The following is a 26,657-nucleotide window of genomic DNA, read 5'->3' as shown; positions in this document are numbered from 1 at the left end:
TGCTGGCCTGTTAAACTTTGCCACTGCTACTGGGGTAAGATGGTATCTCATTGTGGTTTTGATTTGCATCTCTCTCATTGCCAGTGATTTTGAGCATTTCTTCATGTGTCTGTTGGCCATCTGAAGATCTTCCTCTGTGAAACTTCTTTCCATGTCGTTTGCCCATTTTGTAATTGTGTTATCAGTCTTTTTCTTTTGGAGGCCCTGTAAGATTCTGTAAAATTTTGATATGAAACCCTTGTCTGAGATGGTATTGCCAAATATTTTTCCCCCCACTCAGTAGGTTTTCTTTTCACCCTCTTGGAAAAAGTTAAATGCACACAGGCATTTTAACTTTAGAAGATCCCAGCTAGGCCTTTTAAGCTTGGACCCAGTTTGTCTTTTAGGATCTTTATGTCTTGGGGATTTGCCCCCAGGTCTCTGATCCACCTTGCATTGATTTTTGTGTATGGTGAGAGGTGTGGATTCTACTTCATAGGTGCTCTCTTAAAAAAAAAAATAAAATAAAAAATTAAATTTAGAAGGGAGCTCTGGTAGCGTAGTGGCGAAAAGAGGTGCAGGGGTTCGAATCCACTGATGCTTTGCTGGAGAAGGAGGGACAGTCTCCTCCTGTACCAGTCAAATGCAATTTGACGATACATGCACCAAAAAAATAATAAAATTAAAAAAAAATGGAATTATAGTTTTTGTGTAAAAACTGCCCAAGTGGGGAAGGTAGTGTCTTTAGGTAGGAAACATGATCTTGAGGTGATTACAGATAGGTAGGAAGAAAGCTTATATCCTTTGGGACCATGAATGTTTAGTATGGAAGACTACTGGTATTGTGAGTTTTATAAATTAAAGTTAGTGTCTATCCCCTTGAGAAAGAACAATACAGGGAAGGACCCATAAACTCTATGTTAATACTTGCAGTTATCATTGGTTATTTCGTTTTTTTGATCACTCTTGTTTGAAAGGAGAGTCATAGTGGTACAATGATTGAACACGTGGTTACTGAACAAAAAAAGGTTGACACTTTGAACCAACTCAGTAGCTCTGTGGGAGGAAGACCTGACATTCTTCTTTTGTAAAGATTATAGCCAGGAAGACCCTGGGGTGGTTGTGCTTTGCCACGTAGTGTTGTTATGATTCAGAGTTGACTTGAAGGCACCCAACAACAGCAGCTTGTTCTTTGGGGAATCTTTAATGTCTTCAGGTTTCTCTCAGCTGTGCTTCACAGAGGCCTGGCTGGGACTGAAGGTTCATTGTCAGGGTGCAGTGGGAAAGGGCACAAGCTTGGCTTCTTTGAGTAGGAATGTCATTTCTTAGCTGAAGACAGTACATTATTGTTGATTGTCATCAACTTGAGCACTACTCATAGCGACCCTATGAACAAAAGGCCTGCCTGAAGCCTTTCTATAACTATCGTCATTTATCAAAGTTCATAGAGTTTCCAGAGCCATGTTGTTTAGGAAGTGGATGCCACTCCTGCTTCCACACTTGTCATAAACTGGGAACTCCACCAAACACTGTCTACCATGGGTAATAGTTATGGCACTTGACACCCCAGTGGTACAAGGTTCAGTATCACAGCAACCCCAGGTTACCTCAGTACAGCAAATTGACAGAAGAATGTCCCTCCAAAATATGGTAACAACCGACTTTTAAATACAAAGGCCCTCCATGACATCTTTTTTACTCTAAACAAGAGGCTTAAATTAAAAAAAAATAAAAAAACCATACACACACACACACACACAAACCAAAACAACAAATCACCCACATGGTATGTTTTTGTTATGTGCCATTGAGTTGCATGCAGCATATAGCAACTGCAGAAGGTCAAGGACTGTAGTTTTTAATATGGATTGAAGCTCAACATCAAGAAGACAAAGATTCTCAACCATGGGGCTGATTGTCAACATCATGATAGATGGAGAAAGAAATTCAGGTTGTTAGCAATTACAGCTTATTGGGATCCACAATCAACACTTCACTACCAGGCAGGAAATCAAAAGATAAGGTGCACTTGGAAAATCTGCTGTCATGGACATCTCCAGAGTGCTGAAAAGCAACAATGTCAGTGTAGAGACAAAGGTGCGCCTAATCCAGGCTATGGTCTTCTCAATTATGTGTTATGCTTCAGAGAGCTGGACAATGACTAAGGATGACAGAACAAGAATAGATGAGTTGTGGTGCTGGAGAAGATTCTTGAACATACAATGGACTGCCAAGAAAACAAAACGGTCTGTCTTGGAGAGGGTGAAACCAAGTATTTACTTGGAGGCTAGGATTTTGAAGCTCTGCCTCACATACTTGGGGCATGTGGCCGGGAGAGACTGATCCTTAGAGAAGGACATCATGCTTGGAAGGATGGAGGGGCAGGGCAGGAAAGGAAGACCCCAGATGAGATGGATTGATAGAGTATCTGGGGCAGGGGGCGTTGGTGTGTTGGAAACTGGAGACAGTATAAGGAAAATGAATTTTCAAGGAAAGGAATAAGGCACAATGGCTTGCTCAGCTGCCTTTCCCTTTGTGAAAAACCTTCCAGGCTGCTGTGGAAGTACTGAGTTGTGCTTGATTAGCTAGACAGCATTTCCTTACAGATCTTTCTCTCAAAATCCTTTGAAATATCTGTACTTGAATTTCTAAGTAGAATGGTAGAAAGAGAGTGGACGTATGTATCTCAAGAAGTGTTTGTGGTGTTTTGTGCCATTGAGTTGACTCCAGTTCATCAGGGCCCTGTGTACAACAGAACAACACCATGTCCAATCCTGCATCATCCTCACAGTCTCTGCTCTGCCTAAGCCCATTGTTAAGTATGCATCGCCTCTTTCCACACCAGCACGTACATACTGTTTCTGTTATGGATGGTGTACTGTTGTCAGGATGTGCTGTACAGGCATTTAGCAAAACCTCTGTTATTACACATTTGATTGCTTCTGTTTGCCTTTATACACAGTACTGCTTAGAGATGCTTAAGGACAAGTTCTGCTCATGCATTTGGAATGGAATTTTCTGTACTTTCAATTTTGAGATACCTCAACCCTATAACAGACTTTCTATGAAAATTTAGTGTATATTAAACAATTAATGCTTGAAACAAAGTCCTTATTTTGGAAATTAAGTGGGCTAAAAAGTGACTTTATTAGCATCTGGGTAGGATAAATATTGCCATAAAAGAAACTCTAGGAAAATGTCTTCAGTCCTGACTCATCCATTGTGGTAAAACTGGAGGTTGAGGGTGAAGAGAATGAATTTTTTGGTGTCAAAAAACACCTTGATTAAATCCTAACTGCTTGAGTAATTAAAAGATCTAAAGGAAATCCTTCAGTGTCCTGAAGTTGTAGTTCTAATCTCATTCTTAAAAGGAAAACAAAAACAAAACTTGGTGCCTTCAAGCTGATTCCAGCTCACAGATATTCCGTACAGCCTTGTGGAACTGCCCAGAGCATTTCCAAGATTGTAAATTGTTACATGAGCAGCTCTTTTCTCTACAGCAGTTGTTGGTGTGTTCCACACACTGGCCTTTTGGTTAGCAGCACGACTCTTGGCCCACTGCATCTCCAGAAGCAGCCTGCAAACCTCTTGCCTTTATCATTTCAGTATGCTTCAGTATTTTCACTTAAAGCCAAATATTTTGAATAGATCTCTGTTCTCCTCCCTACAGCAGAAAAGATGCAAGGGCTATTTGAACAGTGTCAGTATAATCATGTACTTTGTTCTGTTCGTTCACTTTCAACCTCTAGTTGTGTGTATGGTTCTCTCCCCTTATGTATGTTAAAAATGAAGCCATAGAGTACAAACAGATTTTATCTTCAAGTCAAAACAGCCTGTATTTCACTCTCTGATATATGCGCCAAAATAGAGCACTAAAGTGTGGGCAGGTTTTTATGCCTCCTAATGGTTTAGGAGGGAGCCTTGGTGGCCTGGTGTGAAGGAGCTGTGCTGCCAGCCTAAAGGCACACAGTTTGAACCCATCATCTTCTCCATGAAAGATCAGCAGTCAACTCACTGGCTCTTAGAACCCACTGGAGGGTGAGCTATGAGTTGGTTCCAACTCTACAGCACGTAACAACAACAGTGCTTTAGGAAGCTCTGGTGGTGTAGTCTGTAGGGGACTTCGCTGGTGTTTCCAGCCCATCATTCATTCTGTTGGAGAAGGATGGGCAGTCTCCTCCTAGACAGATTACAGCTTGGGGAAAACCTCCCTGGAGGGTCAGCTATGCATCTGTTGTAACTTTATGGCAATGAGTTTGAGTTTTCGTAAAGGTTCTGAAAAACAAAATCACCAAGTCAAGTTACCCTGTTACATACATAATGTTAGGTGGGCCTGATCTAATAGGGAATTCTCAATAAAACATTTTTTCCATGAAATTTGCATATTTTAAAAATAGACCCAGTCAGGTCAAATTGCATTTCCGTTTAGACATGCTTGTTAGACTCAAAGAGAAGGCAATGTGAATGTTGTTTATTTTCTTTCCTTTTTCATTTTTCCCATAGAGTAAACAAGAATTGAAGAAATGGTAGATTAATAAACCCTATATTATGAATTAACAACCAATCTCACATTTAACAATACTGCTAAATTAGAAATTCAGACAAGGAAAGACTCCCTTTCCATTTGCTGTCTAGCAGAGAGGAAGATATTATATTAAACTGACTGGGAATAGCAGCATTTGTATGCAGTTCCGGCAATAATGGGAGGCTATGTCTGTTACACAGTACTTGCTATACTCTGTGCAGGGCACTTGGCACAAGAACTGTCACAGTGCAGCAGAAGTTGCTGTTCTGTTGAAAACCATGTAATTGTGAGCTTTTTCCATGTTTGCAGGTAAGGAGAAGAAAAAAAACTATTTTCTTTAAAAAGTGAGGATTTAAAAATGATAATTTCTTATGCATCTATAGTGTTGATAGTGGCAGCAGAAGGGGCTAGAACAGTACATTCCCAGGGAACTGCCAGAAGTTCAGATGAGGTTTAAAAGAGGCTGTGGCACCAGCAATATCATTGCAGATATCAGATGGATCCTGGCTGAAAAGCAGGGAGGACCAGAATATCTATTTATGTTCCATTGACTATGCATTTGACTGTGTGGATTGTAACAGACTGTGGCTAACCTTGAGGAAAATGGAAATCCCAAGAACACTTAATTGTACTCCTGTGAAATCTATACCTATTTCAAGAAGCTATTATCCCAGTGGAGTCAAGAAATACTGCATGGTTTAAAATCAGGAAGAGTGTGCAGCAGGGATATACCTTTCCCCCTGACCTATGCAATCTGTATGCTGATAAAAAGATTCATGGAGATGACCTCTATAACTAGAAATATGGAATCCGGGTCTGAGGATGACTCATCAGTAACCTGTGGTATGTAGGTGACACAACTTTGTTTGCTGAAAGTAAGGAGACCATGAAATGCTTTGCTGAAGAAAATCAAGAACTACAACCTTCAGTATGGATTATATCTTAACATCAAGAAAACTCCTCACTACAGGGCCAGTAAACAACATCATGATAGATGGAGAAAGGATTGAAGCTGTCACTGATTTAATTTTTCTTGAAACAACAGTCAGCACTTCTGATACTAGCAGTCAAAGGATAAAGAGATGTGTTACGTTGAGAAAATCTGCTGTTGGTGACATCCCTAACATACCTAAGAGCAGTGATGTCAGTTTGAAGAATAAGGTGCACCTGCTTCAGGCCATGGTCTTTTAAATCGCCTGCTATGCATCGGAGAGTTAGGCAGTGAATAGAGATGGGAGAATTGTGGTGCTGTAGAAGAGTATTGAGTACCCCATGGACTGCCAAAAGAGCAGATATATCTTGAAAAAAGTGCAGCCAGAGTGTTTTTTAGAGGCAAAGATGATGAAGTGTCATCTGTCATACTTCAGACATGTTTCTAGGAGAGTATATTCCTTGAAAAGGTGGAGGGTCAGCAAAAGAGAGGAAGACCCTCAGTGGGGTGGATTGACACAGTGACTGCAGCAGTGGGCTTAAGTGTGTCAGAGATGATAAGACAGGATTGAGGTTTGTTATTCATAGGGTCCGTATGAGTCATACTCAAGTCGTACTTAATGGCACCTAACAACAACTGTTCACTTAGATGTACTATTATACTGATTTTCTTAATATATAAATGCCCTATTAGAAATGTTTGACCTGTGAGTCTGTCTTAGTCTGCCATCATTAACCCTGTGTGTCCATATCTTGGAGTAATCACTTATACACAGCTAGTAAAGGTTGGGATTTGAAAAAGTACTGCTGTGTTAATACTGTTTACCATCATGATAATTATTGTTTCTTTACTGACCTTCCCCCACTTGGTTTTTCAGCAGACCTACTCCAATGAAGTCCATTGTGTTGAAGAGATTCTGAAGGTGAGTCTCTTGCTGTTTCTTAGGTTTAGAATGATCTAATCAGGCAGCTAGACAGCCATTTGCTTTCACTTTATGAAAAGTACCTATTTCAAAGCTCCTGTAAATATTATTTTTCCTCACGTTTTCAAAAGTAAAATAAACCAGAGGAGATAACTGGACATTGCTGAGTTTTCAAACAGACTTGATTAATTAAAATGAAGACTACAAACGAGGCCTTTGAACCATAGTTATGTCATATCCCAGTTTTTCTGGTTGTTCCTCAAGAGAGAATACTTCCTGTGTGGTAGTTTGGAAGGCACTAAGGAGCTAAGTAGTAGCTGATTTATGCCTCTGGTTTTATTCTAAGTGATGCCTGGTAGAGATCTGCCTCTTCAACGAGATGATACATTCTTAATGAGATAAAAGGAAAAATGCTAGGAAGTAAATTAACAACCCTAGCCCTACCTTGGGATTATTTTTTTAAACCATGTTATAAGCATTTGCCCTTCAACAAGTTTGTCATTGACTACATTTTCCATTTATTTAAGTTTATCTTGCAGATGTATGACATTGTTTCTAGAATTCAGTTTGAGGGGGCATGTACTGTATTTCTAATTCTGCATTATAGAATATGTCATTTTCCTCTAGAAACAAGCATGCTTTCTTTTTATCAGATCTTATTATCAGATAATAATTATATAAGCTACCATGTTTCAGATTTGGATTTAATTTCTGGAAATCAAGAACTGAATTTAATATTCAAATATAATAATGGTTGTGCCTGGGGATCTTGTGTACTTACTTAGACTCATTCTCTATTGTTGTTGTTGTTGTTGTTAATTGCCTTCGAGTCAAGCACGACTCACAACGACCCTGTGAACAAATGGCCTAAAGCCCCTCTACAACTATCGACATTTATCAAAGTTCATAGAGTTTCCGGAGGCATGTTGTTAAGGAAGTGGATGCCGCTCCTGCTTCCAAATCTGTCATAGTATATTATTGTTTTTATGTGCCATTGAGTCACCTGTGATGTATAGTGATACTGTGTACAGCAGCTCTGAATCCTTCCCTGTCCTGAGCCAGTCTCACTGATTCTGACACATCACCCCTCATTGCACCAGTTACTATATCAATCCATCTCGTCCAGGGTCTTCCTCTCCTGCACTTTCCCTCCAACCTTCCAAGCATGATGTCCTTCTCAGGGACCAGTCTCTCCTGGCCACGTGCCCAAAGTAAGTGAGGCGGAGCTTCAGAATCCTAGCCTCCAAGGGCCGACTTGGTTTCACCTTCTCCAAGACAGACCTGTTTATTTTCTTGGCAGTCCATGGTATGTTCAAGACTCTTCTCCAACACCACAACTCTAAGGCATCTATTCTTGTTCTGTCATCCTTAGTCATTGTCCAACTCTCTGAAGCATAACAAATAAGTGAGAAGACCATGGCCTGGATTAGGCACATGTTTGTATAGCTTTTCATTTTCTTCCATGTCAATTTTAATGGTAGTCTTACTATACTTTTTGTGTGTGTGTGAGATTTCGAATTCTTTTTTCTAAGTAAAAGAGGTACATGTGACAAATGCACTTGTATGTTTTGCTCTCTCCCATTCAGTTTTTCCTCAAAATATACATTTACCACATATTTTCTTTAATTTTTCAGCGTAAAAAGTGATTGTGATAGCAAATCATCGTTTTTGAGTTTTTATAACTGTTTTGTTTACTTCTTGTAAAGTTTTTGAGAAAAGTGTCTAAATGGATATTTGGAAAACAGTGCCATCATTTTCTCTCCTCTTTATATAAGGAGGGAATAAAGTAGCTTTGAGGAAACATAAGTTGGCATGCTGGAAATAAGAAACTAATAGTCTTCATTACTATATAATACTATATAGTGGTGATCTATGTGTTGTTGTTGTTGTTGTTGTGTGCCGTTGAGTCGCTTGCGACTCATAGCGACCTTATCTACAACAGCTCTAAACTCTGTCCTGTGCCAATCTCATTGCCTCCAACACACTCAACCCGATTGCCCCAGTCACCGAATCTATCCATCTCCCAGAGGGCCTTCCCCTCCTGCGCCTGCCCTCCAACCTCCCAAGCATGCTATCTGTCTCCAAGGACCAGTCTCTCCTTACAACATGACCAAAGTATGTCAGACGAAACCTCAGAATCCTTGCCTCCAAGGAGCAGCCTGGTTTAACCCTCTCCAGGGTGAATCTGTTTGTTCTCTTAGTCCATGGCACCTTCAGCACTCTTCTCCAACACCAAAGCTCAAAAGCATCAAATCTCCTTCTATCCTCCCTCATCCTTGTCCAGCTCTTTGATGCATAACAAGTGATTGCAAAGACCATGGCCTGTACTAGACACACCTTTGTCTCCAGAGACACACCGTTGCTATTGAGTACTTTAGAGAGGCCCCTAACAGCAGACTTTCCCATGGCAATACGTCTTTTAATTTCCTGGCTGCTGGTGCCAAGAGTGTTGATTGTGGAGCCAAGCAAATTAAAGCTATGAACAATCTCAGTCTCTTCACTATCCATCCTGATGCTGCCATTGGTCCAGTGCTGAGAATCTTTGTCTTCTTGACATTGAGCCTCAATCTATATTGAAGGCTTCAGTCCCTGACCCTCAGCAGCAAGCGGTTCAGGTCCTCCTCAGTTTCAGCAAGCAGGGTTGTGTCATCTCCATAACGCACATTGTTTATGGATCTTCCACCAATCCTGATGCCACATTTCTCCTCAGAGAGCCCAGCCTCCCTGATGGTCTGTTCTGGATACAGGTTGAAAAGGTATGGAGACAGGACACATCCCTGGCGTACGTCCTTCCCAATTTTGAATCATGCAGTATTTCCTTGCTCTGTTGAGACAACTGCCTCTTGGTTCAAGTATAAGTGTTGCATTTGCATGATCAAGTGTTCTGGGATTCCCATTCTTCTCAGAGTCAGCCACAGTTTGTTATAATCCACACAGTATTCTCTGCTTTCAGCTAAGATCCATCTAACATTAGCTACAATATCCCTAGTACCACGACCCCTTCTAAACCCAGCCTGGACTTTTGGTAGTTCTCTGCTAATGTGCTGTTCCAGTCATTTTTGGATAATCTTCAGCAGACTCTTGCTTGCATGTGAAATCAGTTATATTGTTCTATAGTTTCCACACTCTGTTGGGTCACCTTTCTTTGGAATGGGAACAAATATAGATCTCTTCCAGTCAGTTGGCCAAGTGGTTGTTCTCCAGATTTCTTGGCACAACTTGGTGAGCACATCCAGGGCAGCATCTGTTAGCTGAAATATGTCAGTTGGTATACCATCTATTCCTGGGGTCTTATTTTTTGCTATTTCCTTCAAAGCAGCTTCATCACCACAGGCTCTTGCTCATATGTTGTTTCATGAAATTCTTCTGTGTCTTCCAATTCCTTTCGATACAGTGACTCAGTATATTCTTTCCATCTTCTTTTAATACCTCCTGGATCATTTAATATTCTTCCTAAAGCATCCTTGATTATAGCAACTCGAGGTTTGAATTTGTTCTTCAGTTCCTTGAGCTTAAGAAATGCTGAGCGAGTTTGACCCTTTTGGTTTTCTGACTCCAGCTCCTTGCACATTTCATTGTAATATTTTACTTTATCATCCCACACTGCCTTTTGAAATCTTCTGTTCAGCTCTTTAGTATCTTGAATTCCTCCTTGTGCTTTGGCTTCTCTGTGCTCCAGTGCAATATTCAGAGTTTCTTCTGACATCCATTTTGGTCTTTTCTTCCTCTTCTGTCTTTGTAATGGATTCATAATTGACCCTTCAGCAGGTTTTCAGAGGCAATATAATGACATGGGAGGAGATTGCCCATCTTTCTCATATGGAGCAACTCATGGATTTGAACTGTTTGGCTGCAGGTTGACAGTTCAACTCCTTACCACAAGGCCACCAGAGCTCCCTATGTATTGATAGATAGATAGATAGATAGATAGATAGATAGATAGATAGATAGATAGATAGGGATACAGATATAATTAAATTATATTTCATATAATTGTTTTCAGATAACAAGAAAGCATTATATTTAATACTTATAGAATATAAATTAAGCTTTTGTTTCATCTTTTTCTGTTTCTGAAATTCTTTTTAAGAATGAGGACTAACTTATAAAATATGATCATGTCATTTTCTCTGAAATTGTGCATATGGTTTGTTCTATTGTTCTTTCAAAAGCAAATGCAACAGTACAGATTTATCTTCTGCGCACATCAATGCTTCTCTTAGGTTTTGATATATATTAATATATGCTTTAGGAAGATGCCTCTTAGAAAACCAGACACAGGCATTGTGAATATTTTGTATAAACTCGTTCAGTTGCCCTTCTCGCTTACCTAGCATCAGCTGAACGAATTCATACTTACCTCAGATATTTCAAAGGAAGTAGCTAATGCTAAGGAAAGGATGTTTGTTTTAATGTGGGAATCGTAAGTAGAGAAAGCAAATGAAAGCATGTCTGAGAATGAAGAGTAAGTGGGTCTTTTTTGTAGTGGGGACTCTGCCCCTGCTTTCCTCTGTCTCTGATAGTAGTTAAGTTGAATGTCCTCCCTCTGTGTCAGTTTCCTTGTCAGTTAAAAAAGGGACAAAGGGCTGGGCTAGTAGATGGTCTCCAGGGTCCATTCCAGCTCATCCTTCTGATGCTGAGCCACGTGCTTTCCTTGGCTTCGAGGTTTCCGTTCCTGGCTTGTACCAGCGATTTATTAAGATTGCCAGGAATCAAAACACAAATCATACTGACAGGCAGTGGGAGCAGTAAATAGTACCCAAACAGGGAAAAATCAATTACAGAAAACATTGTTTAGTTCTCTGGGGAAAATGTTAAGGATTCAAGTGTTTTGACAAAGGGGAAGTAGTAGCCTGTAACTCCTGCAGGCATTTACTGCTAGAGACCAGGAATTGACTGTATACCAGGGTCCAGAAATGCACTGTGCCCGCAATGGGCAATTGGAAATAACCCGGGTTTTCTTCTTACAGAACCAGCCTCTGCAACCTCTTGGGAATGAGTGTAATACTAGTAGCCACTGCGCCAGTGCAACATTCCAGTGACCCCAGACACTAAGTGGTAGCACTATTCATTTGTTTATTCATTTCATTTATTAAAAAAAAATACCTAGTAAGCCTCCACATACTGTTCTTTTTTTTTCCCACATACTGTTCTAAGCACTGTTGATGTGTATCATCGAGTCAGAGCCAGCCCACAGCTGACCCTCCAGTGGATTTTCAGAGAGGCAGTAAATTGCACGAGGAGATTTTCTATCTTTCTCCCACATAGTAGCAGGTAAACTCGAACCACCTGCCTTTGGGTTGACAAAGCAACTACTTACCACTAAGCTACTAGAGCTCCCTATTCTTGGCACTGTTGTGGTCGTCATTGTTTTGCACTTTGAGTCAGAACTGACCCTCCAGCACGTTTTCAGAGGCAGTTAATTGCATGAGAGGAGATTGCCCATCCTTCTACCATGGAGCAGCTGGTGAGTTTGAACTGTGTGCCTTCAGGATTGTAGTGCAGCTTCTTACCACTCGACCACCAGAATCCCATTCTCATCACTAAGAATGGAAAAGTTTTTGCTGTCATAGAGATCATATTGAGAAGGAAAATGAAGCGTGGAGAGACAAAGTAGAGAGGTAGAGAGAACTGAGAGCCTTGAATGCCAAGACTTGAACAAAGTGTCAGCTGCTTTGCCTTCCTCTGAGATAAGCCACTGAAGGTAGGAAGTGCAATTATAGCCTTGTGATTTCTGGACAGCCTTAGCAATGGATCTAATTCTACTAAGACCCAAGTCCCTCGCCTAAGCTAGGCATTTAGAAAGTTATGCAAATTCTTAGAGACTACCAAAGAAACATTTTGGAGCTGAAAAGAATTGTGTACTTTCTGGATTCTTTATTTAATAGCCAGGGACAGGCTTAGACTTTGAGAGTAACATTGCTTAGTAATATTTGGAGTGCCAGTAGTCTAGTCTGAAGCATGTTTTGTTGCTCATCCAAAAGCTGAATGTCTCCATCAGTTCAAACCCCAGAGAAGTTCTGAGGAAGAAGGTGAGTCATCTCTTCCACTAATATGCATAGCCAGGGAATCCTCATAGAAGCAGTGTGCTTCCATGAAGAGGTAGCCTTGGAAAGTCTGTGGCTCAGTTGAGCTCTTTTCTCTAGAATCAGAATTGAGGGCAAATGACAACAACCCAACATGTATCATCAAAGCACTTCACAGAAATTAGCCTCACAGCACTTGGAAAAATAGGTAATGTTTGTTCACTTAATGGTATCTCTGGTGGTTCGAACCTCTCCTGAGGCACATTGGAAGACTGACAAGGAAGTCTACTTTTGGAAAGTCATAGCCTTGAAAGTCTGGTGGAGCAGTGGTACTCTGCCCTTATGGTCCCCATTGGTCAGAATCAACTCAATTTTAGCTAACAGCCATCCACCCATGACTGAGGACAGACAAACTCCAAGAGCATATTTGAACCTAAGTAACAATTTACTCAGGAGTCCCTGAGGGGTACAAATGTTGATGCAGTTGTCTGCTCACTGAAAGATCTGATGTCTGTTTAACCCTGAGATGCCTCAGAAGACAGGCCTGGGATTCCACATCCAAAAGCCATGGGAAACCCTGTGGAGCACAGGCCCAGTGAGATGCACAGAGGGTTGTGATGAACCGTAATCAACTCAGCAATGACCGGCTTCTAACATTTTGCTTGGGCTGTCTTGACTAATAAGAGTTACGATTTCAGTTTGAGTGACTTCAGAGCTCCTGTCACATTTTAGTGCAGACTTATTCCAGTTTTGTACTATGCAAAGCAGATGGCTAAGTCAGTAGACAAGGGCATGACTTCACCTTTAACAAAAGTTACTTAAGGAAGCCAACATCCTCCTCTTGTTTTCCTCTTTGCTTGTCACTATGCCAAGTTATTTGTGTCTGTCCTGGGGCTTCAGCAGCCTAAGGAGTGGTGGTTAGGAAAGGGCAAGGGAAGAGTTGGCAGCAGGGTTACTTGCTCGGGCCCTGTATCCAGCCCCCAAAGGGCATTTCTGTGGTAATGCAGAATTTCTGTGGTTAGACAGCGCTTTGGAAAGAGGTGTTCTTATATAAAATGTGTCACACATACACCATGCATGTGCAGGATCTCTTGCATATGCATGATTCTCCATGTTGTGTGTGCTCTGGGACCACCAGTTGGCAGGGTAGAGAGCTGCCGTTTGATCCGTAAGCCAATTTGCCATGCCAGTCAGTGCATGTGGGAATGGCCGCCTTTCTTTCTCTTAGAATGAGGAGACAGAGAGAGGCCCTGTGCTTTTCCCCTGCCATTGGTTTGCAGGGGGGAAGGGTGGGAGGAACTTGATACTAGTCATATTGGAACTCAGTTTTCTCATATGTAGAGTGTGGTAGAAGATGGGGTTCATGATCTCTTGTACCTTTTTAGTTCTTTTTCTCTGAAGGAAAAAAAAGTGTGTGTTTGCAAATATATAGTCTTTATCTGACATGACAGTTTTCCACTGGCTTTAGCAAAACAAAATTCATATGAATGCTTAGGGAGAAAAAGATACATTAATAAGTATATTAACTTGAAGGTGTTAGAAATCTTATTCAAAGAATTTGTGAATAAAAAAGAACCTAATAGTGAATTTAAAAAAAAAATCCACAAAGGTAATTCCTTTCTATTTTAGCAGACACTGTACCCACATAAACAAAACTTCTAAATTATTATTGTGGGCTATTATTACTTTCACTGTAACATCCAGAGAGGAAGGTAATGCTATCACTAAGTTAGATTTTAAAGTACTTTATAATGCTGTCAAAATACTTCATTCTGTAAATTATATTGTAAGAGTATCTCGTATTCTTATAGGGCCTTCATATTAACCTACTGTACATAGAAAGGGAAAGTAGTTTTTAAACCCTTCTGCCCCTAAAAAGTTCCTATGTGCTAATATCAGGGAAGGGTCAAACCCATTAAAACTCTCCCAAGTGGAACAAGTGACCTGAATGACTTGTTTGCTTAAGTCAAACAGGAAAGTTCTTCTTCCTTTGAACTTAAATAATTCCAGGAAATGCAGTAAAGAAGCAGAGGGAGAAAGACGGCTTTGAGCACAGAACGCTCCTCCACAAAGACCCGCCGTCTAGAGTTCGCACAGTTACATAAGCCCCAGGAACACTCCTTATACTTTTCGTGCTTTATAATATTCATTCATGTTTTAAGCTCCTGTTTTCCTTCTTAGAACTGATTAGTGCAGTTATGTAACTCAAAGATATTCAGCTTTTTTTGACAATCACTCTTTAATTAGTTTGAGAAAGAGTAAATTGACATAACAGTCAGCATTTCCCTTTTAATTTATCATCAGTCCACTCTGCCATAAGTTTGTAAAGTTAAGTATCAATAAATATTCTATTTATAATTTGCTTTTTCTTCCCTTTCAAATCTCTTTCCAGGAAATGACCCATTCATGGCCTCCTCCTTTGACAGCAATACATACGCCTAGTACAGCTGAGCCATCTAAATTTCCTTTTCCCACAAAGGTAATTCCTTGAATTGTAGCCGACATCACACCCACCCGAGTGAAAAAAGTCTAAATTATTCTTGTGTGCCAAATTAATGCATTATTTCTTTGTTGAAATTTTTAGAGATTAGGTTAATACTGCCACTAAATTAGCCTTTCAAGCACTTAATAATGCTGTCAAACACTTTTCCCTCTAAATTATATTAGCAACAGCATCTTGTATTTGTATAGGGCTTCATAGCTTATGGAAGCACCTAGTTCAGTAAATTCTCATTTCAGCATGTTTACGTTAAAAAACGGAGAAAAGAGAAGTTAAGCGAGGAAGGTTGCCCAATTCCTGGTTCAGAATTGAGATATGCACAGAAATCCTTTTCTGTTGAGCCATGCCCAAGATGACCCCACGTGTGTCACGCAGAACTGTGTGTTTGCATGGCTGATTTTTCAGGAATATCTATGTAAGCCTTTCTCTCAAGGTGCTTTTGGATGGACTTGAACCTCCAACTTTTTGGTTAACAGTTGATCATTATGCAAGGACTCTCTTCATTTATGTATATCTCACACTTTTCCTACTTCCTAAATCTTTTAAAGATTAACAGGAGGATATTAAGAACAAGTAAGTCAGTTGCTCACTTCCTTGTTTCCAGGGCAGTATTTTCGAGTAATGCATTGTTAAAAGACTGCCCTATCCTCTTTGGAAGAGTTTTTTTGTTTTGTGGGTTGGTTTGTTTTGTTTTTGGTTTGTTTTTTTTTTGTTTGTTTTTTTTTCACTTTGGGGTAATCATCAGAATTTAGAAATCTCATTTTCAAGTTTGTATTCTGTTGGGCTTTGTTTAAAGGCACACTGTAAGTATATTATGGCTATGCCTCCCCTATAAAATGATTTTTGAAAGACGTTATCTCTCTGCAAATTCTAATTTGCCACAAATTAGATTTCTCGTTTATTTTCTAAAGACTCTTAAAAGGAAAAAGAAGGTGATTCATTATTATTGGTTTTAAAATGAAGTATTAAACTTTGTAAAAATGTCTTAGTGTCAAAATAAAATGGTGTTCAGGGAAACAACATAAAAAGTATCTTACATAAAAATTATAATTACCAGTGTTTTATCCCTACACTGAAATGCCTAGAAAATGATACTGATGGGTGGATACAGTGATAGATACATGGTAAAGGTCATATAACAAAGTGTTAATTGTTATAATACCATATAAGTTATAGGAGAATTCTCTGCACACTTAAATTTCCTCCTTCTCTGTAATTGACATTTTCATGAGACTATCTTTTCAGTGTTAAAAGCTATGCAATTCTCTTTTTAATTAACTAGAGATTTTTATTTTTGCTCCTAGGATTCTCAGCACATCACTTCTGCAACCCAAAACCAAAGTAAGTCCATATCTGGAACCAATTACTGCATTGGAGAATAAATCATGGCTTTTATTGTTTTAATATGAAAACAATTTTTTTTAATGCCCTGAAAGAAAGAAAAGGTTTTTTATGTTGAAAATAAGGGAAGGGAGAACAAATGCAGATAGCTATCTTGATAAAGTACTTTACCTGACCCAGTCTCTATTTTTAATGTGCTCTCAAAACATTTTAAGTTGAAAACTGTATGTAAGAATAGCTTTTATTTTCTTCAGTGGTAATCTTAGAGGTATTTCTTGTTGTTATGTACCATTAAATCATAACCAGCTCATAGCTGACCTTCAGTGGGTTTTCAGAGACTGTATATTGCATAGGAGAAGATTGCCCATTTTTCACCTGCAGGGCAACTGCTGGATTCGAACCACCTGCCTCTAGCTTGGCAGTGCATCTCCTTACCTTTAGGTCACCAGAGCTCCCTATAGGTATTTAGGTTTTGCATTTTATAATGAGGAAAGTTATGGGGATTTAGTATGTATGTCAGTGTCTGTGTCCACATCTGTAAAACCTGGCTGTCTCGGTATAACCAGTCAAAATAACTGTCCTGACGGTGATTAAGAAGGAGAACCGATGGCCACTCCTCTGCTATGAACAAAGGTGGGGCTGGGGGATACCCAGAATTATCATGTAAGAGCTGCTGCCACCATGAGGATATGTGACAAATTGCAAATGCACTAGAACTTTTATTAGACATTAATAGGATTGTTAGTAACTCCTGCTTAAAACACACCCTTCTTTTCATTCCACTTCAGTCTTGCTTCAGCTATATAATGCCTCAAAAAATACAGCAGCCTCCCGACTGACTGAGTTGTTTTCTTACACTTCCGGCTCCATTGCAAGTTATACAAGAGTAGCATTATCAGGTTACTATTGCTAAAGAGTTGCTGTCCTTATTTAAGGCATTGATACTGTTTTATTGCCTGGTGAATAAAGCCATAACTCATGTACTGGCATTTTAAGTCTTGTAATATCGCATGGCACCTTGTCTTTTTGTACTGCATCACAGCTTCTCTTTCCTAGCCTTCCCCATTCCAAATGTGTGCCATTTCCACTACTCCCACTTCCCCGCCCTAACTTAGACTTTGCTGTCTCCATGTCTTCGCTACTCTGTTCCTTCCTTCTAACAGGCATTGATTGACTGGTTTCCTTCTCTCAGTTCCTCTTTTCGGTCATCAGCCATGTAGAGAGGCCATTCTCTAGATTTTCTGCATCATTTGTGTGATTGATGTCTGTATCACCTGCCTGGAATCATGGATATTTGTCTCTTTCATTCTCTCAATCAGCTATAAGCTCATTAGAACAAGACCAAGTGTCTTAAACATATTGGTATATCCAGTAGACAGTCTGTAAGTACTACTGAGAACACCTGGTCTATGGTATATGTTGTTGTTATGTGCCATTGAATCTCCAGTGGCTCATTGTAACACTAGGTACAACAGCCGTAAGCCCTGCTCTGTCTATCCCTTGCCAATCCTACTGTCTCCAACATACCAATCCTCATTACCCCAGTGACTCAGTGACTGAATCAGTCCACGGTCTTCCTCTCCTGTGCTGTCCCTTCACCCTCCCAAGCATGACGTCCCTCTCCTAGGACTGATCCATCTTGCAACATGTCCAAAGTATGCCAGACGAAGCTTCAGAATCCTTTCCTCCAAGGAGCAGCCTGGCTTTACCCTCTCCAGGATAGACTTGTTCTCCTAGCTGTCCATAGTATATTCAATACTCTTCTCCAGCACCACAGCTCAAAGGCATGAACTCTTGTTCTATCACCCCTGGTCATTGTCCAGCTGTCTGATGCATAGCAGGTAATTGCAAAGAACATGGACTGTATCAGGTGCACCTTAGTCTCCAGACTGACATCTTTGCTCTTCAGTACTTTGGAGAGGTCTCTGACAGCAAACTTTCCCAGTGCAACTCATGTTTTAATTTCCTGGCTGCTGGTACCAAGAATGTTGATTGTAGAACCAAGCAAACTGAACCTGTCAACAATCTTCACCATCTATCATGATGCTGCCAATAGACCTAGTGGTGAAGCTTCAATCAATATTGAAGACTGCAGTCCTTGACCTTCTTCAGCCAGCGCTTCAGGTCCTCCTCAGTTTCAGCAAACAGAGTTGTGTCATCTGCATAATGCAGAATGTTAATGAGTCTGCCTCCAGTCCTGATGCCACACTTCTCATAGAGCCCAGCCTCCCGGATAAACTGTTCTGCATATAAATTGAAAGGATATAGTGATAGGACACATCCTTGAATGGACATCCTTCCCAATTTGAACCATGCAGTGTTTCCTTGCTCTATTCTGACAATTGCCTCTTGGTCCAAGTATAGGTTTCGCATAAGCACAATGAAGTGTTTTGGGATTCCCATTCTTCTCTGAGTCAGCCACAGTTTGTTGTGATCCACACAGTCAAACACCTTTGCATAGTCAATGAAACACAGATAGACATTCCTCTGGTACTCTCTGCTTTCTGCCAAGATCTATCTGACATTAGCTATAATATCTCTAGTAAAATATCTATCATGGCCTCTTCTATAGACCCAGCCTGCACTTCAGGCAGTTCTCTGTTGATGTGCTCTTCCAGTCGTTTTTCAATCCTTTTCAGCAGAATCTTGCTTGCATGTGATATTAATGACGTTGTTTTATAACTTACCCACTATCGGGTCACCTTTCTTTGGAATGAGAACAGATATATATCTCTTTCAGTCAGTTGGCCAAGTGGTTGTTATCCAGATTTCTTGGCACAACTTGGTGAGCACATCTAAGGCAGCATTTGTTTGTTGAAATATGTCAATCGTTATGCCATCAATTCCTGGGGCCTTGTTTTTTGCCATTTCCTTTAGGGCAGCTTGAACTTCTTCAAGGGACAAAAATGGAGAATCTCCTTCTGTGAGATTTATAACTTCTGAAAACCTGCCAGAGGGTCAGCTTTGATTTGATTCAGGCTTACCAATAACTTTTTGTCTTTAGAACAAAGAAAGGCTCAAATCTTTTTTTCAGTGATTTAAAAATTGTGCATGATGGCGGTAAAGGTGATTGTGACAAAGAATCTGTTATGAGTAAGTGCTTTTTTCAGGGAACTCTGGTGGCTTCTTGGTAAGGAGTTGTGATTTGAATCTGCCAGCAGGGTGCATGGGAGAAAGATGGTCAGTTTCCTCCCATGTGATTTTCTGCCTCTGAAGATCCACTGGAAAGTCAGCTATGAATCGGTTCCAACACAGCAACAACAACAAACACCATGTTTTAATTCAGCCATTTAAAAATGAAGGAAAATTTCTGTAACCAGAAAGCAGATTTGTTGGCAAACCAAAATAAAATAAAAATTTATGTTTTTATTAATAAATTAAAAACAAAACAGTAAAGTGGAGCCTCAAAGATGGCTGTTGCCCCACTCAAAGATGGTGACATGAGAGCTGCTTTCGCCTGTGTGGATCTCTGCAGTCCTGCCAATAATGCAGTCTCACAAGTAAGCACTTGAAAAGGCTCCAGTTTGTATGCTGAGTAAATCATTTGAGAATCTGGACTCTACAAAGAATAATATGGCTTCAGGACCAGAGGAAGACTCATCAATCTTGTGCATTATGCAAATGACACAATCTTGCTTACTTGAAAATGAGAACATGAAGCACTTGCTGCAGAAGATCAAAGAATGCAGCCTTCAGTATGGATTAGATCTCAACACCAAGAAAAAAAAATAATCCTTACCCCTGGGCCACTAGGCAACATCATGATAGATGGAGAAAAGATTGAAACTGTCAGTGGTTTCATTCTACTTGGATCCACAATCACCATCCTTGGTACCAGCAATCAGGAGACAGACATACTGTGTTGGGAAAGTCCTCTGCCAGGGACCTCTCCAAAGTACTGAGGAGCAGTGATGTCATTTTGAAGACTGAGGTACATCTAATTCAGGCCATGGTCTTTTGAATAACTTGCTATGCATCTGACAGATAGACAATGAATACGGATGACAGAAGAATTGATGCCTTTCAGTTGTGTGTTGAAGAAGAATATATCCCATAAAGTGTCAAAAGAACAAACATATGTCTTGGGAAAGGTGCATATCCAGAGTTCTCCTTAGAGGCATAGATGGCAAACCTTTATCTCACATAGTTTGGACATGTTGTTAGGAGAAATTCTTTGTTGGGAATGAACATCATGCTTAGGGAAGTGGAGGGTCAGTAAAAGAAAGGAAAACCCTCCATGAGATGGATTGACACAGTGACTGAAGCAATAGGCTCAATAAGTCAGATATGATAAGAATGGCACAGGGTAGGACAGAGTTCAGGTTCAGATCTGTTGGTCTTGGTATCTGTACATCATTCTTGACTTGACAGCAGTGTCTGATGCAGGCCACAGTTTTTCCAATCACTTGAGAGCTGGACAATGAATAAGAACAAGAAGAATCGATGTGTTTGAGTTACAGTGTTGGAGGAGAGTGCTGAATATCCTGTGGAATGCCAAAAAACAGATGTGTATTAGAAAAAGTGCAACCAGAATGTGCTTTGGAGCCAACATTGGTGAAGACTCACATATTTTGGACATGCTGTTAGAAGAGCCTAATTGGAAAACGAGTTGAATTGATGCAGCATTGACTCAAATATATCAGACATGATAAGGATGGCACAGGATAGGTCAGAGTGCAGATCTGTTGTTCATGGAGTTGTTATGAGTCTTCCTTGACTCGATGGCATTTAACAACCCCACCCCCACCACAACATTCCTCTTGACAGTTTCCCATTCTAGAGCTTCTACCTGTAATTCTTCCCATTTTAGTTACCTTGACAAAGCATCCAAATTGCAAAAATTCTGATCTGTTCCTGTTTCCCTTTGTGCTATGTGACAACTGCTCTGAAGCCCTACATGAAAGGGAGAAGGAGAAGCTGTGCATCAGTTGGGCTTTTGTAACCCAGGGATGGCCTGTAAATTAGTAAGATAGAAGATTGAGTATTTGAAGGATGGAGAGGAAGCAGAGTACAGCCTGCCAGGGGCAGAAACTGAGGGTGTATAAGCGTTACTGGTAACTTAAAAACTCTCACATCTTGCCAGTAATAGCTAGCTGATATTCTATTGACCATATATCGCCCGGGAGGAGATTTTTTATCATTTTCTCTCCAAGCCACTGGTAGATTTGAACTGCCAGTAAGGCATGGCCTCTGGGTTAGCAGCACAGCTCCCTAAGGGCCACGCCACCAGAGCTCCCTTTCACATGCTGCAATGTCCTGCCGTTGTAGACTGAGTTTGAGGGGGCTCTTGGATAGAGAGAATACAGTGGCTAGTTTTAGGGTAAGGAAGAGAGCTGTAGAATGCTTACCTCACTCCTTAAGTAAGCAGTGCTTTCTAAAATGTATTTAGACTAAGAACTTGACAATTCTGAGCAAATCTTCCATGTATAAATAACATGTATTACTTTGTAATAGTGAGATTATGTCAAGTACAAAGTGTAGCACTCTGGGTGACAGAATTAAGTATACTATTTAGATGTAAAAGGTAGGGAAACAGTAAAAAGGGGGAGCTTATCAAGTGCTCATAAAGTGCTGCTCTGATGATTTTTCCCCCCTTTCCTGCAGAACATGATACATCCTCAAAAACCCACACTAATTCTCAGCAGGGAACATCGTAAGTATGTTTTTATTTCATTTTATAATATGAAATTGCAATCTCTACATAAATCCATTGCTTAGGTTTTGCTTTCAAAGTAATGACATTCATAAACAACTTCTCCCTTGTAAAGGGCGAGATGACGCATTTATATCTGGAAGACATTTTCTTCTTGAAGTCTTTAGTACCGTAGGAGAAAATTTGCTAAAGAGTTTTTGGGAAAGGATAAAAATGTTACTTTTATTTACATATTAGCTACAATTAATAGAAGACTTTAGCTCAATAAATTTTAGTCTTAAATAGCTTTTAGCTTTTGGAAACATATCTTGAGGGGATGTGTGCAATTTAAGGTTTTCTTTCACTTTTATGGCCTAGTTAGGCTTTATAAAAGAACTATTCCTATTGCCCAGCTGTTCTTTATTAAGGCCAAGTAAGTCCAGGTGTATTTTGGGTTTTGGGAACATTTTAGATTAGCATTTTGACCCAATTTGTCTTTCCTTTGCAATATTGAACTGATATTTCTTTTCTTTAATACAACTGGAAGTTATTTTTATGGACTAAATGAGCCTCTCTCCTTCGGTCTCAGCTAATGCTCTGAGTTGCTAGTCTCAGGGGATTTCCAGCCCTGGGTTTCTTCTATTTTCTAGGCACAGTATTTGTTCTGTGTGTTTTGGAAGGAAGGCAGTGCTATGGATTAAGTGTTATAAAAGCTGTGTAGCCAAGCCAAAGAGATCATCTATGATATCTCATAATTATGATTGAGTGTTGGACTGGGTTAAGTCATTTTTCCCAGGTGCCCGCTCTTAGAGGCAGTTTGTTTTCATTTTTCCCACACAAGATACAGTGGGGGTGGAGGGAGGAACCAATACGATGTGACTTTTTTTTTTAAAAAAGAATTTGTTTAGTTCTTAAGATAAAATTTATGATAGCTTGAAGGACAGATGTTTTCCAAATGTGTGACAAAAATATATTTTAATATAGTACTGTAGATAAAGATTTTTTTTTTTGCTTTCTTAATGTCCTTTGCTAGGGTAAAAATGGAATAATTAATAATAATATGTCAGTAGGCTTCTCTTTTCATTTCTTTGGTATTTGAGACTTTCCTGGCCCCTTAATTCTACAAGTTAAAGTATTGCTGAGTTACATTTTATGGAGGAAGAGCTGTGGTAAAGCAGTTGATGGCTGGTGAGAAGAACAACCTCAGCTGCAGGAATTCATTGTAAGCTCTGGGACCTCACAGCTTCACTCCTGTGCGTCCTCATAAAGATTAGTATTAAGCCCATCTTTGACTACGAAAGTTGAGGTGAAGAGGAAGAAGGAATTGAAGAGCATGCATTCTGCTTCTGTTCTCATTGCCAAGGAGGAAGTTGGCCACCATTTCTTATCGTCCTCCTTATCCTGATTCAATTCCCTGCTCTATTGCTTGAGGTTAATAGATAGAAATGATGGTGCTTCAGGTGACCACTTGCAAACTTTTATGCCCTTAGGCACTACATAAGGAATTCAGAGGCAGAACAAAAGTGCCAAACACATTATTAGGCCAATTATCTGGTATGTCCCATGAAACCAAGACCCTAAACCTTCAGACTAGAAAAACAAATCCCTTGAGGTATTTGCTTATATAGATAGAAGAAGCCTCAGCAGGTGCTCTTTATTGTTGGTCATTGTTGAAAATTCATCTTTCATACAACTCTTACCAATTCAGCTTCTTACAGGTTATTTATTGATAACAATTCCAACAACCTATGCAACTTTACCTTTAATAACCCCAACCCTGATATCAGTCCCATTTTACAGCAGTGGCACCATGTAGTATTTGTCCTTTTGCGACTGAGATATTTCACTCCGCATAATGTCTTCCAGGCTCACCAATTTTGAATAATATTGCATAAGTTCCTTGTTTTTTAATGCTTTTAACTCATCCTCCTAGTGGGAATTAAATGATGTCCCATTGTGCTTTTGAGTTGCCTCTCTCAGATGTCTAATGACACAGAGCCTTTCCTTGTTTTTAGTGGCCACTTGGATGTCCTCATTTGTGAGAAGTCTTTTCAAGTCTTTGGATATTTTATGATTGGTTGTCTTTTAGTTGTTAAGTTATTGAAATTTTATATAAATTTTGGTTATTGTCATTCTAGTCATAAATTCGCTATTCCAAGCAATACAAAGCTCTACTGTTAACTGTTAAACTACTAAAATCAGACTGTTAAAATCCCTAAAAGTTTGTTAACAACAGGTGTATTTACACCTTTTGAAATAACAGCGTTTTCTTTTTTAAAAAAAGAAATCATTACTTACCATAATATCTGAGTAAAGAATATTAGTTAATTTTGTTAGCTCTGTTTTAGGGAGGTGCACTGCTAACCTCTCAGGCAGGTCACATCCACCAAAGGTGGACAGTCTCCTCCCATGCTATCAACAGCCTCTGAAAACCCACTGAAGAGACAGCTATGAATTGATTTCGACTCAGCAGCAGTGAGCTTGGTCCTGAGCAATGAGCTTAATGTTCTAAGTTTAAGGAAGGCTTGAAAGGAAAGGCTGTAGTGGTTAAGAAAGATAAGAAAGGAAGGAGAGAAAATACTGGGGGGGGGGAACTCGTCTGTTCATCTGTATACATATACATCTATGTAGGCTTTGTGTGTGTGTGTGTACATATTTATATACACACACAAATGTATATTTATACTGAAAATAAGAGTTATGTGGCCTTAGGTAGTGTGACAGTTAAGCATGAGGGTGCTGAGGGGAAGGTTCAGAGCCACCTTAGGAGAAAAGGTCTAGTGATCTGCCTCTGAAAGGTGGTACAGTCATGAAAAGTCTGTGAGCTACCCTTCTGCTCTACATACAGCACTTGGGGTCACCGGGAGTCAAAATTGACTTGGTAGTAACTTTTGAAAAAAATTTGTAATGGGGTGGAGGTTTAGGTTGGGAGGAGGGAGCTGATAAGTAATAGAATGAAATTCACCTCAGGAGAAAATGAACTACTGTTACAAATGTCATTGCTTTTAATGAAAATTGGATGAAAGCAGTGTCTGATTTAATCTGTGAGATGCATTGTTTCAGATTTAGTATGACCGATCTCTTGGTACTCCCAGGTTAATTTGATCTAGTGTCAGCATTACAGTTCTTCAACGTATATGAAAGACATGGAGGGCTAGGGAAACAGCCTAATGGACTTCGACTATCAGAAAAAGAATTGTTAATTACACGGCAATTTTAACTTTGGTTTAAAAAATTTATTTGGTTTTAATGCTTTTTCTTTCATAGTTCTAATACTTAGGAATCCTTGGATGAAAGCATATGAAAGGGGTAAAAAGGTGCATTAGATAAAGGAGTTCTAGTAACGCAATGTTTAATGCGCCAGGCTATAAACTGTAAACCCATTTGTTTGAAACTAGTGCTACACTTCAGGAGAAAAAGTTATGGTGGTCGGCCTCCATAGGGGTCTTCAGCCTGGGGAGCCCTAAGGGCAGTTCCACTCTCTCTTACAGGGTCACTATGAGTCAGCATTTAGTTGATTGCATCAGGGGGAAAGCATTATAGAAAGAAGCATGGATAATGTGGAGATTAAGCACTCAGATGCCAACCAAAAGGTGGACAGTTTGAACCTATCACTCACTCCACGAGAGGATGGTGTGGCAATCAAGTTGTGTAAAGGTGATAGACTTGGAAACTCAGTGGGCCTTGTAAGGTCACTAGGAGAAAAATTAACCCCACAGCAATGACTTAGCTTTAGAGAAAAAGCTTGTAAACAGTCTGCATTCATTACATCTGTCCCATACATTGAGAAATGTATGCTGGATCCTTTACTTCTCATCTCTGTAATGTGAACTTTGTTTGGAGGGTTTTGTTTGGTTGGTTTATTTCTCAAATAATCAGTTCCTTCACAACTCTGCAGGTAATTTACAGCTAAAATGTTAACACTGTTTGCCTCCTAAATTTAGAGAAGGATATATTTGCACAAGGACTCTTGGTTCTAGATTATTATTCTTTTCCAAGAATCTTTAGCGTTTTCAGGGCAAAGTAAAAATTATTTCTTTTCTTTATGCAGTTATTGTGTTCTTTATATACTTGTGGATAGTCTTCTTACTCTGTGATTAGATGCAGGGGTTATTTTGCTGTAGGTGCTTTGTCAGCCATTCACCCACAAAATGCACATGATTATGCTGAAGAAACTGTGGGTTATTAGATAATTGAGAAACTAGAGAGCAGACTCTATTTATTGTTCTCCCTTCCTAATCTTTGAAATTGCCAAGTCCTTTAATTGAAGATTCCTTCCTTTATTTTTCTTACTTAAACTGAAGCCGAGAGCCCCGGTGGTGTAATTTGCAATGTATCAAGCTGCTAACTGAATAGTCAGCAGTTTTAATCCATCAGCTACTATACAGGAGAAAGATAGGCAGTCTTCTGTAAAGATTCACAGCCTCGAAATCCTGATGGATGGAGGAGGGTTGCTGTGACCTCGAACGGACTGAGCATTTCGACCTTTAAAAAAATTTATATATATATATATATATAATTACTTAAATGGACATTTTCTTTCAAGATGAGAGAAATCTCTGGATGTGAAAGCTGGAATTGAATTGGTCCTGGAATTTCAGGAGAGAGGGCATGGTGCAGTGTTCAGTAAAGGTCAGGAAGAGTCTGGTACCTTTTAAAGGAAGCCAAATTTTTAAACTTATTCTCTGAGCATTACTGGTTTTTAACTGTCTCGGTAAAGCGAGGAATATTTGCTGTAGATGTTTAATATCAAACCATGATATCCGCATATATGTGTCATTTTTAGTATTCTAGACATAAG

General features: G+C 39.7%; 1 protein-coding gene across 1 annotated transcript in view; it reads left to right on the top strand.

The window, feature by feature from the left end:
• Positions 1-26,657, top strand: part of AFF1 (AF4/FMR2 family, member 1) — a 114,334-nt gene that overhangs the window by 45,419 nt on the left and 42,258 nt on the right. The window contains 4 exon segments of the mRNA XM_006885319.1: positions 6,313-6,357; positions 14,776-14,862; positions 16,188-16,224; positions 21,829-21,877. Coding sequence (XP_006885381.1) covers positions 6,313-6,357; positions 14,776-14,862; positions 16,188-16,224; positions 21,829-21,877 — 218 coding nt within the window.

The sequence above is a fragment of the Elephantulus edwardii genome, unplaced genomic scaffold, assembly GCF_000299155.1.
Source record: "Elephantulus edwardii isolate Elephantulus edwardi_28Jun2011 unplaced genomic scaffold, EleEdw1.0 scaffold00042, whole genome shotgun sequence".
Taxonomy (NCBI): domain Eukaryota; kingdom Metazoa; phylum Chordata; class Mammalia; order Macroscelidea; family Macroscelididae; genus Elephantulus; species Elephantulus edwardii.
This window is presented reverse-complemented; position numbering and strand designations above follow the sequence as displayed.